The sequence below is a fragment of the Ochotona princeps genome, chromosome 12 (assembly GCF_030435755.1).
Source record: "Ochotona princeps isolate mOchPri1 chromosome 12, mOchPri1.hap1, whole genome shotgun sequence".
NCBI lineage: Eukaryota > Metazoa > Chordata > Mammalia > Lagomorpha > Ochotonidae > Ochotona > Ochotona princeps.
In genome coordinates this window covers 12,335,707-12,351,020 of record NC_080843.1, presented here as the reverse complement: position 1 = coordinate 12,351,020, position 15,314 = coordinate 12,335,707, and the positions used below count along the sequence as shown (strand labels likewise).

Genomic DNA, 15,314 nt, shown 5'->3' with positions numbered 1-15,314 from the left:
GAATAGGTAAGGAACTTAATGTAAGACCTGCAGTCATGAAGCTATTAGGAGAAAGCATAGGGGAAATGCTTTGGGATCTTGCAACAGGACAGTTTTATGAGTAAGATCCCCAAAGCATAGGCAACAAAACCAAAAAGAGACTAAACAAGGAGCCAGAGACGTTACTCCGTCCATGAGTGGCAGGGGCCCAAGCCCTTTGGGCACATTAGCAGGGAGCTGAATGGGAAGTAGAGCAACTGGGATTTAAAAATGCCTATTTGTGATGCCTGTGTTTCAGGGAGCTGTTTAACCCACTGTGAAGGTATTAAATCATTCTGTAGCTAGTTAAGCTGATCAGGTCTATAAAATTTTAATTTATTATACATTCCACATAAAATATAAAATCAAAATATTCAAATATTCAGTTATGTTCTGCATATTGTAACTATTTTTATTGAAGGTTAATTTGTAAGAAATGTTTTAAAACTGGCTAATACATTGGCTTTCCTCTCTTAACCGTCCAAGAGAAATTTATCAGACAAGTCAGTAGTACTTAGCTATAATCCTGTATTGATTGATTTAATTTATTTTTACACTTAAAAAAATTTGTTACTAAAACATCCGATTTTTTTTTTCAAAGTTTGAAAAAAATGACCCTTTCCCCCATCACCTAATTAGTATACCTAACAAAATTTACCATGTTAACCATTTTTAAATGTACAGTTGAGTGGAATTATTTCTGTGCCCATTGTATAGATCATAACTACCCATATCCAGAAGTTGTTCCTCATTCCAAACTGAAAGTGTACACCCAACAGTTGCCCACCTTTGCTGCTGGCAACAGCCCCTGGTACTGCCATTCTACTTCTGAAATTTGCCTGCCATAGGTACCTCAGGAATCATAAAATATTTGTCTTTTCATTTCACTTGGAATTACATTGTTAAGGTTTATCCATGTTGTAGCAGGCATGAAAATTTAATTTATCAGGCTGGATAATATTCCATTGTATGTGTGTGTCACTTATCTGTTCAACTACTGATGAGTAATGGGGTTATTTCCAAGTGTTACCTGCTAATACTTGTTTTCTTCTACCTATTTCTCTTTTTGAAATTGTTATACTGTCCTAATAAGATTTTTGTATAGCTCTCCTAATAGGTGTGAGGGTAGTATCTGTATGTATGTGCATGCTGCTGCTTAATGTTTTGTTTATTCATTTGTATTTGAAAGGCAGAGAGAGAGGGAGTGAGGGAAGGAGTCGCTGCTAGCCAGGGTTGGTCAGGGCCTGCCTCTGGCCTCTTCCGTGAGTGGCTGGGACCCAGTTACTGGGCTGGCTTCTGTTTCCTCCCAGGATGCATTCACAGGAAGCTGTGTTGGAAGCAGAGAAGCCGGGATTTGAACTGGCACTGGAATGTGAGTGCACCTCGTGGCATCTTAATCACTGTGCCACAACACCCGCCCCTGCATGCGGTTTTGGTTTGTATTTTCCACCGATGAGTAGTAGTGAGCATCTTCTCATGTGCTTCTTGGCCACTTGTGTATCTCCTTACCGCCTTGGACATGTGGTTGTGCTGTGCGCCCTATTCTCTTCCCGGGCCATCATTCCCCGGCAGTGCTTCAGGCGGTTCTCAGTGCTACTAACAGCTGTTCCAAGCCATGGGGCTGAGTGATTCCGACCGCCCTGCTTTACAGACTCCCCTACTGTAATGTTTTCCAAGTAAGATCTTTGTGGATAAAACTTCAGGAAATTTCAGTGGTCAATCTTACAGTGATGAACATCTGTGTATACACACACATATATACACAGGTACACGTATCTAATATGTATATATAAAAGATGACTCAATCTGATTAAGGCGTTTTAACATCTTTGCATTCCAGAAAAGTGTTCTGCAGCATGAGCTTTGTGTCTAATTGAATTCACTCCTTTAATTTTGTGTGTGCTGATGGGTTGAGTTAGCTCAAAACCCTGAGTCATCCTCTTTTCTTTGTTTCAAATGTTATTAAATTTTCTAATGTTTTTTCTAATGCCAGTCTCATATCCATTTTTGTATATTTATTTCTTCCTTTCTATTTAGTTGAATTTTGTGAAGGAGCAGTGTGTGTTAAAAATGTTAATTTAGTTGGAAGTCTGTAACTTTCCAAAATCTTGTAAATAAGGGCACATTTCATGTTCTGAATTGTTATTTAGGAATATCAGCAAGTAAAGACAGAATTGGATACATGTAGAAGTTATAAGTTGAATCTATTCTAGATCAAAAGATTTCTAAGTGTTTATCTGAAAGAACCAGACAAAAATTTTAGGCCTTGCTATGATGTAGTCCAATTTTTACAATGGTGTTTTTTTGCAACTCAAAAAACATGTGAAAAATATTTTTAAAAAATGTGTGAGGAGAGAGAAACAGGGAAGGAAAAGAGAGAGAAAAAGAAAGAAGAAAGGGAAATAGAAAGACATACTGCCCTGTGCTGGTTCAGTCCCCACATGCCTGTATCAGCCAATGGTGGCCTAGAGTTGAACCAGGAGCTGAGAACTCAATCTGGATTTTGCATTTGAATGGCAGGGGCCCAGCTACCTGCTGTTTCCAGGGTGTGCGTTGGCAGGAAGCTGGTATTGGGAGTCTGTGTTGGGAATTGAAACCATACACTCTGATATTTGATGTGGACATCTTCACTACAACCAGGAGGCCAAACACCAGAAAAAGAAAATTGTTAACTCTGTGAATTCTGAACAGAGGTGGAAAGTTGAGCGTTGGTCCAAGGGCTAGTGTATTGCCACCTGTTCTAGATTCAGGACTTATTTTTGAAAGACCCTTTTATTAATGCATTTCTTAATAGAATTAAAAATTTCATACTGTTCAGGTAATCTGGTTCTCTTGAATAAATGCTAAGTTAATATTTATTTTAATTTTCAGATGGTGATCCTGATAACTATATAGCTTATTATCGAAGAGCTACTGTCTTTCTAGCTATGGGCAAATCAAAAGCTGCACTTCCTGATTTAACTAAAGTGATTGAATTGAAGATGGATTTCACTGCAGTAAGTATCTAAATGTTTTTTGTTTGTTTTGCAGGGATCCTTGAGGGAATTTGGTAACTTGTTTAAAGTCAAACTGCCTGCTAGGCACAACTGGAGGGTGCCAAAGCTTCTGTGTGCAGGTAGTGGCCTGGTGAGCAAGTGATCCAGGGTCCCCAGAACCACAGGTCTGGATGTAGCAGAGACAGTGGCGCAAGAGGGGACTTTGTAGAAGCCTGGCAGTGATGTAGCTTTGTGGTTTAGAAAGAAAAGTCTGTGTGGAATGTGGAGTGCAGGGTGTGATGTAATGAGCTGAATAAGAGAATGAATTAAGGGTTGTCAGGTGGCTGACAACAGTTGACTGAAGGCCGCAGCATGTGCTGACTGAGCTAAGCAATGATTTGTGGGCTGAATTAGCCACATCTCCTCCAGATTCAGTATATACTTTGCAGGTAGAGAAAGTGGCCTGATGATTGGCAGGTCACCTGTAAGGCATCTGGAAGATAGGTGTACAGGGAACTCATGAAATGGAGTGGATTTGGGTCTTTCAGTCAGAACTGACAGAACCAGTGATTAATCAGATGGTTTCAAAATTAAGTTGATAACCATTATTACTCTGCCATATCTGAAAAGTATTTGCAATAAATGATCAGATAGGGGATGGCTGTTTGATTTGAAATATTACTATTATTTTAAGATAGAATTACCAAATATCACATTTTTAATTGAATTATTTATGCAGCTAACCACAACCTTTTGCAAAGTGGCTGATTTTCTTGGTGTAGCTAATTGAAATGATTCATTTTCCTTTTTATGGGTATTCATGAATTAATAGGTTACTGTTAATTAGAAGATTACTGACATTTTTATGTACAAGTAGTAATATAAAAGTTTAAGTGAGCTTTTAATGTGATTTCTGTTTTCTGGGACACATTGGCCTTCAGAATTGATATTCTTGGGAGATAGGAAATTACACATTTGTGAATTGGGTATCAGATGAAGGAGGAGAAGCTGCATGTTAAAATAGAGGAGTCTTTATTACTGTCGTTATGATAGACTGAATACTTGCACTGAAAAGCAGATGTGGAGGTTTCAAGATAGCTGCCTGGAGAGGCCCGTGTTCACCTCCTCAGAGGAGACCCACAGCAGCAGCTGCCTGGAGAGGCCCGTGTTCACCTCCTCAGAGGAGACCCACAGCAGCAGCTGACTGGAGAGGCCCGTGTTCACCTCCTCAGAGGAGACCCACAGCAGCAGCTGACTGGAGAGGCCCCGTGTTGCAGTGCATCCCTATGAGAGAGCCTACAGTTCAGCAAGGGAATAGTGGGAAGCCTGTAGGATTCAGAGACCAGGGAGGGTGGCACAGAGAGAGGAACAAAGGCAAACAGTAACTAAACTGCAGCCCCATGGAAGACATCTGAACATTAAAAGAATAGACATTAGCTCTTGGTCTTTATTTAAAAGGACCTTATCACCTGCACAGTAATAGGAAAAGGGTGAGCATGATAGCCTAGCTTGGGCCATTTTTGTTAGGAATCCAGTCACTGCAGACGAATCGCTCAGTAAGGACAGGGAGAACTCACAACTACTGTGCGTTAGATAAGGCCTTATCCTCAACTCCCAAAGAATCTAAGTGGCACTGTCTTGGGAAAGGAGAACTGTCAAAATCCATGTTGCGCTAGGAGACAAATCCTTGGCTGCGTGACTTCCAGGGCCCCTCAGCCTTTCCAGCACCCTTGTAAGGAAGACTGTAGCCTCACATATCCAGCTGGGTCCAGCTCCCTAACCTACATGAAGTTTTGCACCTCAGGAACACTGGGTACAGAGCAACTGGGAGATCTGGCCCCTATGATTTTAGAAATAGTGATGCCTGCTCACTTAGACCCAGGGATTGTCTTCATTCCCGTTTTTCTCTCCCTCCCCAGCAACGTGGGACATGAATAGTTGCTGCTGGAATCTGTGAACATGGGACTGCAGATCAGGGTTCGTGTGACCCCACCAAGTGTGTCCACTGGGGCTCAGAACTGTATATCAACTAGGGATTGTGTGTACATTCTGGGAAGTTTGTTCAGGACTCGACAAGTGCCCAGCCTGCTCGCATCCCAGGTCAGGGGCCTGCAGACAGCTCCAACACCACTCTGGTCTCCATCTTCTCCCATGGACAATTACTGGGGTTTGTATACCCCACCTATCCCAATCCATCATGCTGGACTTCTCTCTAGGCAGCTGCTGCTGTGGGTCTCCTCTGAGGAGGTGAACTCAGGGCCTCTCTAGACAGATAGCTGGTAGATTTTTGGTACTCTACCAAGCCTAGTACATAGCTTGCTTGCTTAAGACTCTGGCCTGGTGCACTGCTGCAGGCTCTGGCCTATAGTTGCTGTGTACATGAATCTTGGGGCCTGGTTCTACAGCCATGACTGCTTCTGTGAACCCAGCCATTTCTTCAAGCAGTGATTGGTGGACCTACCTTCTTCACCCAACATTGTTCCGTTCCTGTGGCTCCAGAGTGTGCAGTAGCTGGGGATCTGTGATGCAGCCTGACCCAGTATCAGCCTGTTCTGCCCACATCCTTGGTCGTTCTTGCAGCTCTGGCTCCTGACATAGGCGTGCCTGGGAGTCTCTACCAGCCCTGTTCCCAGCAGCAGGAGTACCTGCGCTCAGTAGTGATGAGGATCCTGACTCCAGTCCCTCCCTGGGAGATGTCTGGGGAGTTGTGTGACAGTGATCCCAGCATGACATGACCCAGGAGCACCCCCAAGTCCCACAGCTGTTACTGTCCTTGAAGAATAGTATATAGAGATTACTCCACTGTTACTGTTACAAAGATACAGGGAGTCTGCACTGTCATACTACTGAAACTAAAACCAAACTGACACCCAAATCTAATGGAGGCAACTTTAAATGTGACCAGCTGTTTTTCTCTTACAAATTTTAATTTCTTCTGTTTGTGTTGTCCTTTTGAAAGCCTGACTTTGGTATTCTTTTCTGGTCATGTTTCTGTGATCCTATGGACTTTCTGTATTTGTATGTTCAAGTCTCCAAATTGGAGAAGTGTCAGGTGTTATTTCGCTGAATATGTTTTCTAAGCCATTTGTTTCTTCCATTCCTCTGGTGTTCCCCAAAACCTGAACACTGGAGCATTTATTTAATGGTACCCCAGAGATCCCTGTTTTGGTTGTTTTTAATTTTTTCTTTCTTCTGCCAACTAAAATATTTCAAAAGATCTATCTATAAATTCAGATGTTCTTTGTTCTGCTCTATCTATTGGTTATAGATAAACTGAAAGGATCCATGAAACTATTGGAATTGATGAATGAACCTGAGAATTTTAGGATGCAAAACCAATATGCAAAAGTCACTGCCATTTTTATGCATTAACAGTTAACTCGTTGAGAAAGAGCAGTGACAACATTCTATTCATATTAGCTAAGAGAATTGAAACATTAGTATAAATTTAACCAAGGATGTTAAAAACTTCTACAATGAAAATATATAAAAAATGACAAGATCTCACTGTTCGTGGATTAGAAAAATTAGTATTATCAAGGTGTGCATACTATCCAAAGTGGCATACAGATTCAATTCAGTCTTCAATTAAAATAGTAATGATACTCCTCCCAAAGTTAGAAAACTGATTCTAAAATTCATTTGGAGGGGGCCAGCATTGTGGCATAGCGGTAAGCCTAGCACCTGTAACACTGGGATCCGACGTGGGGGCTGGAAGAGCCCATAGAGCTCTTGGCTTTGGCCTGGCCGACTCCATGTCTCAATCTGGGGAAGTAAGAGCAGATGGAATATCTCTCTTGTCTCTGTATCACCATCTCTCTATGTAATTCAGATTTACAAGTAAAATAAGTCTTTTAGAAATGTAAAATTTGCATGGAAACGCAAACCTTAAATCTTGGTCAGAACAAAGCTGAAGGCACCACAATGTCAGTTTATAAGATGTAATACAGGACTGTTATAGCCAAAGCATGCTGATAGTGGCATGAAGACAGACATATAGATCTGTGGAACAGAATAGAAGCCCTGAAATAAATCCACACATCTATAGCCCAAAGTATTTTTATCAAAGGAGGTAAAAATATTCCCTCAGGACAGCCTTGTGACTAAATGGTGCTGGGAAAATGGGATCTCCACTTACAAAAGTTTGAAAAGGCCAATAACTTTCACCTATAAAAATCAACTAAAAAGGTACAAATGTGGGGTACGAAACCAAGACAATGCCAGAAGGAAACACATGGGAAACACTTCAAGACCTTGACAGAAACAGCGACTTTTTTAGGAAGAACTTTCTAAAAGTACAATTCATGGAAGCTAAAAATCAACAGATGGGATTTTTCTTTTGCAAACTATGAACCTTCTCTAAATGAACAGCATGACGAGAAAAGTAGGGTAAAATATTTGTAAACCATCCATTGTTAAATCAAGCACAATAGAACAGGTAGTTCAGTTGTGGGATGGACCCAAAGGGGCAGCCATTTGGCCTCGAGGTTAGGTCACCAGTTGGACACTGGCATCGGTGTCAGGACACCTGGGTTTGAGTTCCAGCTGTTTCTGTTCCAGCTTCCTGCTAATGCACATCCTGAGAGGCAGCAGGTTATGGCTTAGTGTTTAGATCTCTGCCCACTGGTTCTGGATCCTAGCTTTGGCCTGCCCCAGCTGTGGAGGGAAATTTGGAAGAGTAAACTTGTGAGTGGAAGATCCTTCTCTGCCCTGGTCTCTTTGGCTTTTAAATAAGAGAAGTAAATTAAAGAAATTGGGACTAAGTATTTTTTCAAAAAAAAAAAAAAAATGTAAGTGACCACTAAGCACATGGAAAAAAGGCTCAGCATCACTACCCAATGCAAGTAAAAACCACCTGAAGTACCATTTCATTTTTGTTCATATATGAAAGACAAGATGATAAATACTGACAAGGTTGAAGAGAGAAAAGGGAACCCTAATACATTGCCGGTGGGTTAGTATAATGATGCTGGAGAATGGTGGGGACGTTTCTCAAGAAACTAGAAACAGATATGCCATATGGGCCAGCTGTCCTGGGAATATATCTACGGGAAATGAAACCACACAAAAGATGCCCATGCTCCCCTCTTCATTGCAGCAGCTTTCACGATAGCCAAGACACATGCTTAAGCTAGACGTCTTTCAGTGGGTGAATGACTGTGGCGTATTACTTGACCTTAAGAAAGAATGAAATTCTGAAATTTGCAGCAAAATGGATGGGAATCAGTGGTTACCATTCGATTCAGTGAAATAACAAAATCAGACCAGTGCTGTGTATTCCTCTCGTGTGTGGAAGTTAAGAAGGGCATACATACACACAGTGTTCATGTGAATCTGAAATGGTGATTGCTGGAGGTTGGGAGGAGGGAGAGCTATGATAATACAAACTTTGGTGTGAAGGTAATTATTTCTGGTGCTTCACTAAACAGTGAGCTAAATGTACTCTGAAGTAAAGGCAATGGAAGGGTTAATTCCTTTTTTTATTTTATGGTACAATTCCATAGTATCTGGGATTCCTCCCCTCCCCAATCCCTATGTGTTAATTTCTTGATATCGGTTTAAACTTTTATCTTTTGAAATATCATATCATAACCTATAAAATGTGTTTCTCTTAATCCAAAATTTAAACAAAAGAAAACCTACCTTTGAAGCTTTGATTGGTAAGGTTTCATATTATACAAATTTTATTATATTGGCTAAAAGCATTTTAAAATAGGGTATTCACATGCTGACATAACTCTTCTTGAAGTTTGTTCATCATATGAATTCGCTAGTCAATTCCACAATATTTTTATCACTACCAAAAGAGATTCTGTACCTCTTAGCTGTCAGTCACTTGTTATTTCTAGCCTAACTCCTGGCAACCACTTATGAATTTGCTGGTTTGGATAGCTTATGTATGTGGAATCATGTAATATGTGGCTTTTTGGGTCTTTTTTTCACTGAGCATAATTTCAGGGTTCATTCATGTTGCGTATATGAGTGCGTTCCTGTTTATGCTTCATTGACTATCATACTTTCTGGATTACTTTTTTGGCCATTGTTATGAATATTCATGTACAAGTTTTTGTGTGAATATGTTTCAGTTTTCTTGGATAGGGCAGAAATTATTTTGAAGAAAGTATACTCTAGTAAAAACTATCCATAATCATTATATCCAGAAATTATTCTCAGTACCAAATCAAATAGTCTTTGCAAAAATATTTAATCATAACTATATTAGCTTATTTAATGTTGGTCTTTGTGTTTAAGAAATTTAGAAAATTCTTATGGCTCAGGAAACCCTTGTGTGTGTTTTTCTTCCTATAGGCAAGATTACAGAGAGGCCATTTATTACTGAAACAAGGAAAACTTGATGAAGCAGAAGATGATTTTAAAAAAGTGGTAAGTTAAGGATGTTTACTTGATTCTGGGAAAATGTTATTTTGAGAGAATATATTGGGTTCATTTTTCTATATTAAAATATTTAGTGATTTTGTGGCTAGAAGGGAAAGTGATGTGACTTACTTTTGTAAGGATCAGTTCTTAAATTAGTATTTGATAACTGAATTCAGACACGTTAACAGAAGGCAGATATACACAATGGTTGTGTAATCCCAACTGGCTCATGTGGCATACTTTGTCCTTTCTGGGAACCTTGGGACATCAGCTGAACTCCTTCAAGTCCTCGATGTGACTGGCAAAACATTTGATTTGAAAGGAATAGTGAGTCTTAAAAGGGGATTTTACATTATTCTTGATGGCTGCTTTCCAAAGTGTAAAGTGCTTGGATTTGTTAGGGGACTCGTGTCATTGAAGGCCTTTTTACTGAAGAATGAGCTTAACTACTTTAAGATGTGCATTTTCATTTTACATGGATTGGTTTCTAGAGTGGTTCTCCAAGACAGTCAGTCTCATTCTCATTCTCTCTCTTTATCCATCTAGCCATCCATCCATCCATCTCTGTAACTATGTATTTATATAAACACTTTGTTCATTATCTTCTATTATTTTTGGTGACTTATTGAAATGCTTCATTACTGTGAGAATAACCACTATGGAGATAAAGCTAAAATTTCCAATACTGTCATGACCATTGTCTTAGTGGTTAGTAATCTGCAGATAAATCCAAAAAATGTTAGCCTTAATTGGACTGAGTTAGAAGCTGGTCATGGTCTCTACAAACTGTCAGTTTCTGTGATGTTCCTTCCTAAATGGGAAGATGCAGATTTCTAGTTCTTCAGTTAATGTTCAGGACAGCAAGGGCATCAGAGTGCCAGCCGACTGTTCTTAGTTGAGGTGCCAGAAGCAGAGGTACAGACAGTCCTGTTAGGGGGCAGTCGTCACGTTCAACAAAGCCCCTTTCGATAGCCCATAGCTTTTTTGGATTTGTATCTGAGAAGCTCAGACAAGTGGAGAGAAGAAATACAGTATTGTTGTAGGAAAGGGATTTGGCTAAAAAAGTCGGAAACATGGAAGTGCCAAGGAAGGGATGTGAAAAAATGGCAAGAGGGAGGACCGTAATGCAGAGATCTTGGAAAGTGAGGGGGTCTGTTGGGAGGTGCCAGTGGCATCGTGGCAAGGGAACTGTCCATCACCCCTTTGAAGTGCTGCAGGGTTCTAAGCAAGTCTTGCCTTTGTTTCTCTAGCTACTTCTTTATTGGAAAACTCCGCTCCTCCTTCCTCCTCGGTCCCCTGGAAGCCGGGGTGACCTGACCTGATCCTACCCCTCTCTTTCCCATTCTCATTGGACACAGAGAGCCCGAGTCTTTTGTCTTTAACCTTGAGATCGAGGGCTTTGTCCTCACCTTCCAACACGAAAAGCTGTGTGGAGGACTAGACTCTAGTTTAGGAGAAAAAAATATGCAAATTCCCTTCAGCAGAGTTAGTCTATCTGAAACAATCAATAATGGACATCCAGAAAACAAGTTCCCAATCAGCATCTTTTACTGGGAGCACATAGTTTCCTCTATCCATTGTGGTCTACTCAAAGCTCCTCAAGGATGCAAAAACAGATAAAAACAAACATACCATGGCCCTGATGCAAAACCTTCAATTTCAAGAACCAAGTTGTTCAGGAAAAATCTCCCTGAGAGAGCAGTCGTGGTAGTTCCTGATGATACTTAGTGTCGTACCCTTCACAATCTTCATGGTCTTCAAAAAGTCCTTCCCTCGGCTGGTTTTTACTGTGGGCACTTGCCATTTCTGAGTCATTGATTTAATCTCAAGATGTTCCATCTGAGGGGTGAAATTGGTAGGAGTTCAAATGCACTGGGTTGAGTGGGCAACACAAAGATCTTACTGAAATTTCCTTCCTTACTGGAAAGAAATGGCCTAAAGTTGTGTTAATGTTGTATAGCTTGGGAAATGTAATAAAAAATAGAATTGCACACTCAGACTGAGTTTAATGTGTGTTCATTGAGCATTTATAAAATTGAAAAGAGGCACTCGGAAGCTTGTCACATCCCTGTCATGAGTCTTTTCAGAAGGCATTGCTCATCTCCCTGTTTTATGTGTTAACCCCTCCGGTATGGAATCTGTTTTATCCCATAACCGCTGTGAAAAAGCTGTCTTCCTTAGTTTGCTTTTGTATTTCATTATTTTGGTAAGACTGTTTATACTTAAAAATGTAAGAAATGAAAATAGCAAGCAAAATGTTAAAGGTAGATGAATTTACTCAGCTGTGTGTAACAGTGACAGTGTACTTTTTCTTACTCCCTTGTAAACCCTTTCACATTTCTACCCAAATTTGCTTCAAGAAGTTTGCCAGGGGCAGAGGACAGAGGCAACTAGGTCTAGTCCAGACCAGTTTTTGCTCTTATGTTGAAGATGCCTTCTCTGCTGCCTCCCCAGTGAAGCAAGTCATTGGACCAGGCAGCTTTGCCGGCGTCTCTTTATCCATTTTCTTTAACGGCCTTAAGTATTTGGAATGATTAGATATTTGAGTTTATGGGTATTAGACTTAAGAGAGTAAAACTCTGCTTTATTATTTTCATAGCTCAAATCTAATCCAAGTGAAAATGAAGAAAAGGAAGCCCAGTCCCAGCTTACAAAGTCTGATGAAATGCAGCGTTTGCGTTCCCAAGTTTTTGATGCCTTTGAAAATTTGGACTATACGGCTGCTATAACCTTCCTTGATAAGATTTTAGAGGTGAGTTTGTTAGCTACTCTAGCAGAGCGGCCTAACACTTATTGCTGTCTATTGTAAAGTGTGTTCCTACATTTTGTTATGTTATGTACCACAGGATATCTATACAAGTGGGGTAGCACTGTGGTATAGAAAGATAAGCCACCACCTGTGACCCTGGTGTCCAATATGTACATTGGTTCAAGTCCCGGCTGTTCCACTTGTGATCCAGCTCCCTGCTAAGATGACTTGGAAAAGTAGCAAAGGATGGTCTACGAGCTTGGGCACCTTCATCCATGTGGGAGACCCAGGTTAAGCTCCTGGCCTTGGACCAGCCTAGCTGCAGGCATTGTGGCTGTTTGGGGAGTGAACCAGTAGATGAAAGATCTCTCTCTCGCTCTCCTTCTCTGTAACTCTTTCAAATAGAAATAAATCTTAAAATGACAACAACCACAACAACAGTAATCCTAGGCAAGGTAAAGTCAGATTGGTCTTGGACTTTCAGTTCTTATGTCAAAGATCTTACGTAAGTGTGACAGAATTTGGACCTGAAGGTTTTTTTTTTTCTTTTGCTGTTTACTTAAATTTTATTGTTCTTTCCTTTGGACAGTTTCTGTACTTGTTATATATACTTGTGTATACACACACACACACACACAGTTTTCTATCCTTTTTTTTTTTTTTTTAGTGATGCAGTTCAATAGACTCGGGGATTTTACCCTTCCACACTGTCCTACCCTTTTCCGCCCACTGTTTTCCCCTATTTTGTAACAATAGTTTGGTCCTTCAACAATAGTCACAGGTTCATCATTCTGCTGTCCAAGTGTATCCTGACACAGTAGGTATAGACAATGGCATAAAGTCGAGCATTCTATTGTCAAGACATGTTTACTCTTCATTGGGAGTCCATCTTTTATTCAGAAGTAGAAATGTATCTCCACTTCATGGTATACTTGCCTGCATTATACAGATCCTCTAGATAAATGTGTGTGTGTGTATGGATGCTTACCTATATAACTAGTGATCTTACATTTTGCATGAAGGGGATTGTATCAGAGAGAACATATGATATTTGTCCTTTGGGGATTGGCTTATTTCACTGAGCGTAATGATTGGTCTCTAGTTGGGACCATTTGGTTGCAAATAATAGAATTTAATTCTTTTTAATGGCTTAGTACTATTCCACAGAGTTAGATGCATCACAGTTTCTTTATTCATTCTTCTTTTGATGGGCATCTGGGTTATTTCCATGTTTTTGCTATTGTTGATTGTGCTGCTATAAATACAGGATTACAGATCCCTTTCTCATAAGCAGATTTCATTTCCTTTGGATATATTCCCAGAAGTGGGATAGCTGGATCATATGGCAGATAAATTTTCAGTTCTTTTAGCATTCTCCATATTAACTTCCATCAATATTAAATGTTTCGTGGATTAAAGCTACATATTTTTATACATTGCTGGCTTGCCTATTTTGTTTGAATTCTTGCAGCGGTAGAGAAGAGCTGTGTTAGTGGTGTATAAGAGGAAAGAGTTGAAGAAAAGATTTTAAATTATGTTTGTGACAAAAGAGAATGTTCAGAATGAAAAGTTTCTAAGGAACAAAGGGAGACAGAGGTTTATGAGCAGGGAAACTGAGCTCTGGGGTTTCCTTGCCTCTGAAGGATTTAGAAGGAAGCCTACCCAAACACTCATGGAGGCAACCAGCTTATTGCCCTTTTAGTAGCTCTTTGGTACATAGCCCCGTTTAATCTTGGTAGTAAACATGATGGACATAGAATAGGCATTTTCTTGATACATATTTTTTTCTTTTTGTACTGAGTTCTTTTGTATGCTGACACATTTTTTAAAAAAGTATTTACACACACACACACACGGAAGGAGGGAAGACAGAGTGAGTTTTCCCATGTGCTGATTTCCGGCCAGGATCTAAGTCCAGGTCTCCCAAGCCAGCAGAAGGAACCCAATTATTGAGGCGTCATTGCTGCAGCTGGAGTCAGGAGCCAAGCCAGGTGTCACCCTCAGGCACACCTGCCTGAGACATAGCAGCTGAACTGGCCTCTTACCCACCAGACTAAATGCCTGCCCTTCTTTGGTAATTTCCTGGAGGAAGCCATGTGATGTAGTTCAGTACAATTCAAGTTTTTATTAAATTGTTTTGTTTATACATTTTAAGGGAATAAAAAGTTCATAATTTCTACCTTAGTCTGTAGACTATCCTTTTTGACTTGGCATACTAAGTGTTTATAGTACTGATTTTGACTTCCTGTTATGTAAGTATGTATAAGAAATGTGAAAAGATTTGTGCAGGCCTTACTGGTGAGTGTTTGGGTTACATGTTGCATAATGTTGTGTTTACCATACATGGTAAAGTTTTTGTCAAAATAGGAAATGGCAACTTCTTACTCTCCTGCCTTCTCACGGTTTTTTTTGTTTGTTTTGAAAAGAGGACATTATTTCAAGGAGGTGATATTTTATAAGAGATAATTGCATTTACTTATCAGTGCAGTAAAAAAAAATATATAATTTGAAACTTGCTTTTCATTTTTTGACTAGAAATTAGAATTAATTAAGAAAAAAGTTTGTGGAATATTCTCTTCAAATGTTTCACTGGGAATAAATATTTCATTGTAATAGTGAATGTTTTCTTCAGAATTTTAAGATTGTGTTATTGAATCAGGTGGTAAGGGGGGCTTTTTATGTATATCCCTTTCCTCTGTAGAAGTTATTGTGTCATCATTTTTGTTATGCTGCAGTTGTTTCAATTTTAAGCACTACTTACTACATAAAAATCATTGCATTAATTGCACATATTTTATGTTGATAACTATGTGGATAACTATGTGGTCTGCAAGAATGAATGTGTATCATCTGTTTCTTAAAGTTTAGTTCTTCTGTCTTTTAAGGTTTGTGTCTGGGATGCCGAACTACGGGAACTTCGAGCTGAATGTTTTATAAGAGAAGGGGAACCTAGGAAAGCAATAAGTGACCTAAAAGCTGCATCAAAATTAAAGAATGATAACACTGAGGCATTTTATAAAATCAGCACACTGTACTACCAACTAGGAGACCATGAGCTGTCCCTCAGGTCAGGTCTACTGACATATCTGATCATTTCAGAATTGTTGTCAATAAATTAACAACTCCATCTTATACAATTTAAATATTAAATAGCTAAAATGTAGTTAAGGCTGCTAATTATGTATTTTGTAATC

At 39.6% G+C, this 15,314-nt stretch overlaps 1 protein-coding gene across 1 annotated transcript in view; it reads left to right on the top strand.

The window, feature by feature from the left end:
- The window catches only part of DNAJC3 (DnaJ heat shock protein family (Hsp40) member C3), a 51,402-nt gene that overhangs the window by 24,242 nt on the left and 11,846 nt on the right, over positions 1-15,314 (top strand). The window contains exons 3-6 of the mRNA XM_004577395.3: positions 2,890-3,014; positions 9,303-9,377; positions 11,971-12,123; positions 15,006-15,187. Of these exons, the coding sequence (XP_004577452.2) occupies positions 2,890-3,014; positions 9,303-9,377; positions 11,971-12,123; positions 15,006-15,187 (535 nt within the window). The remainder of the gene's footprint in view (positions 1-2,889; positions 3,015-9,302; positions 9,378-11,970; positions 12,124-15,005; positions 15,188-15,314) is intronic.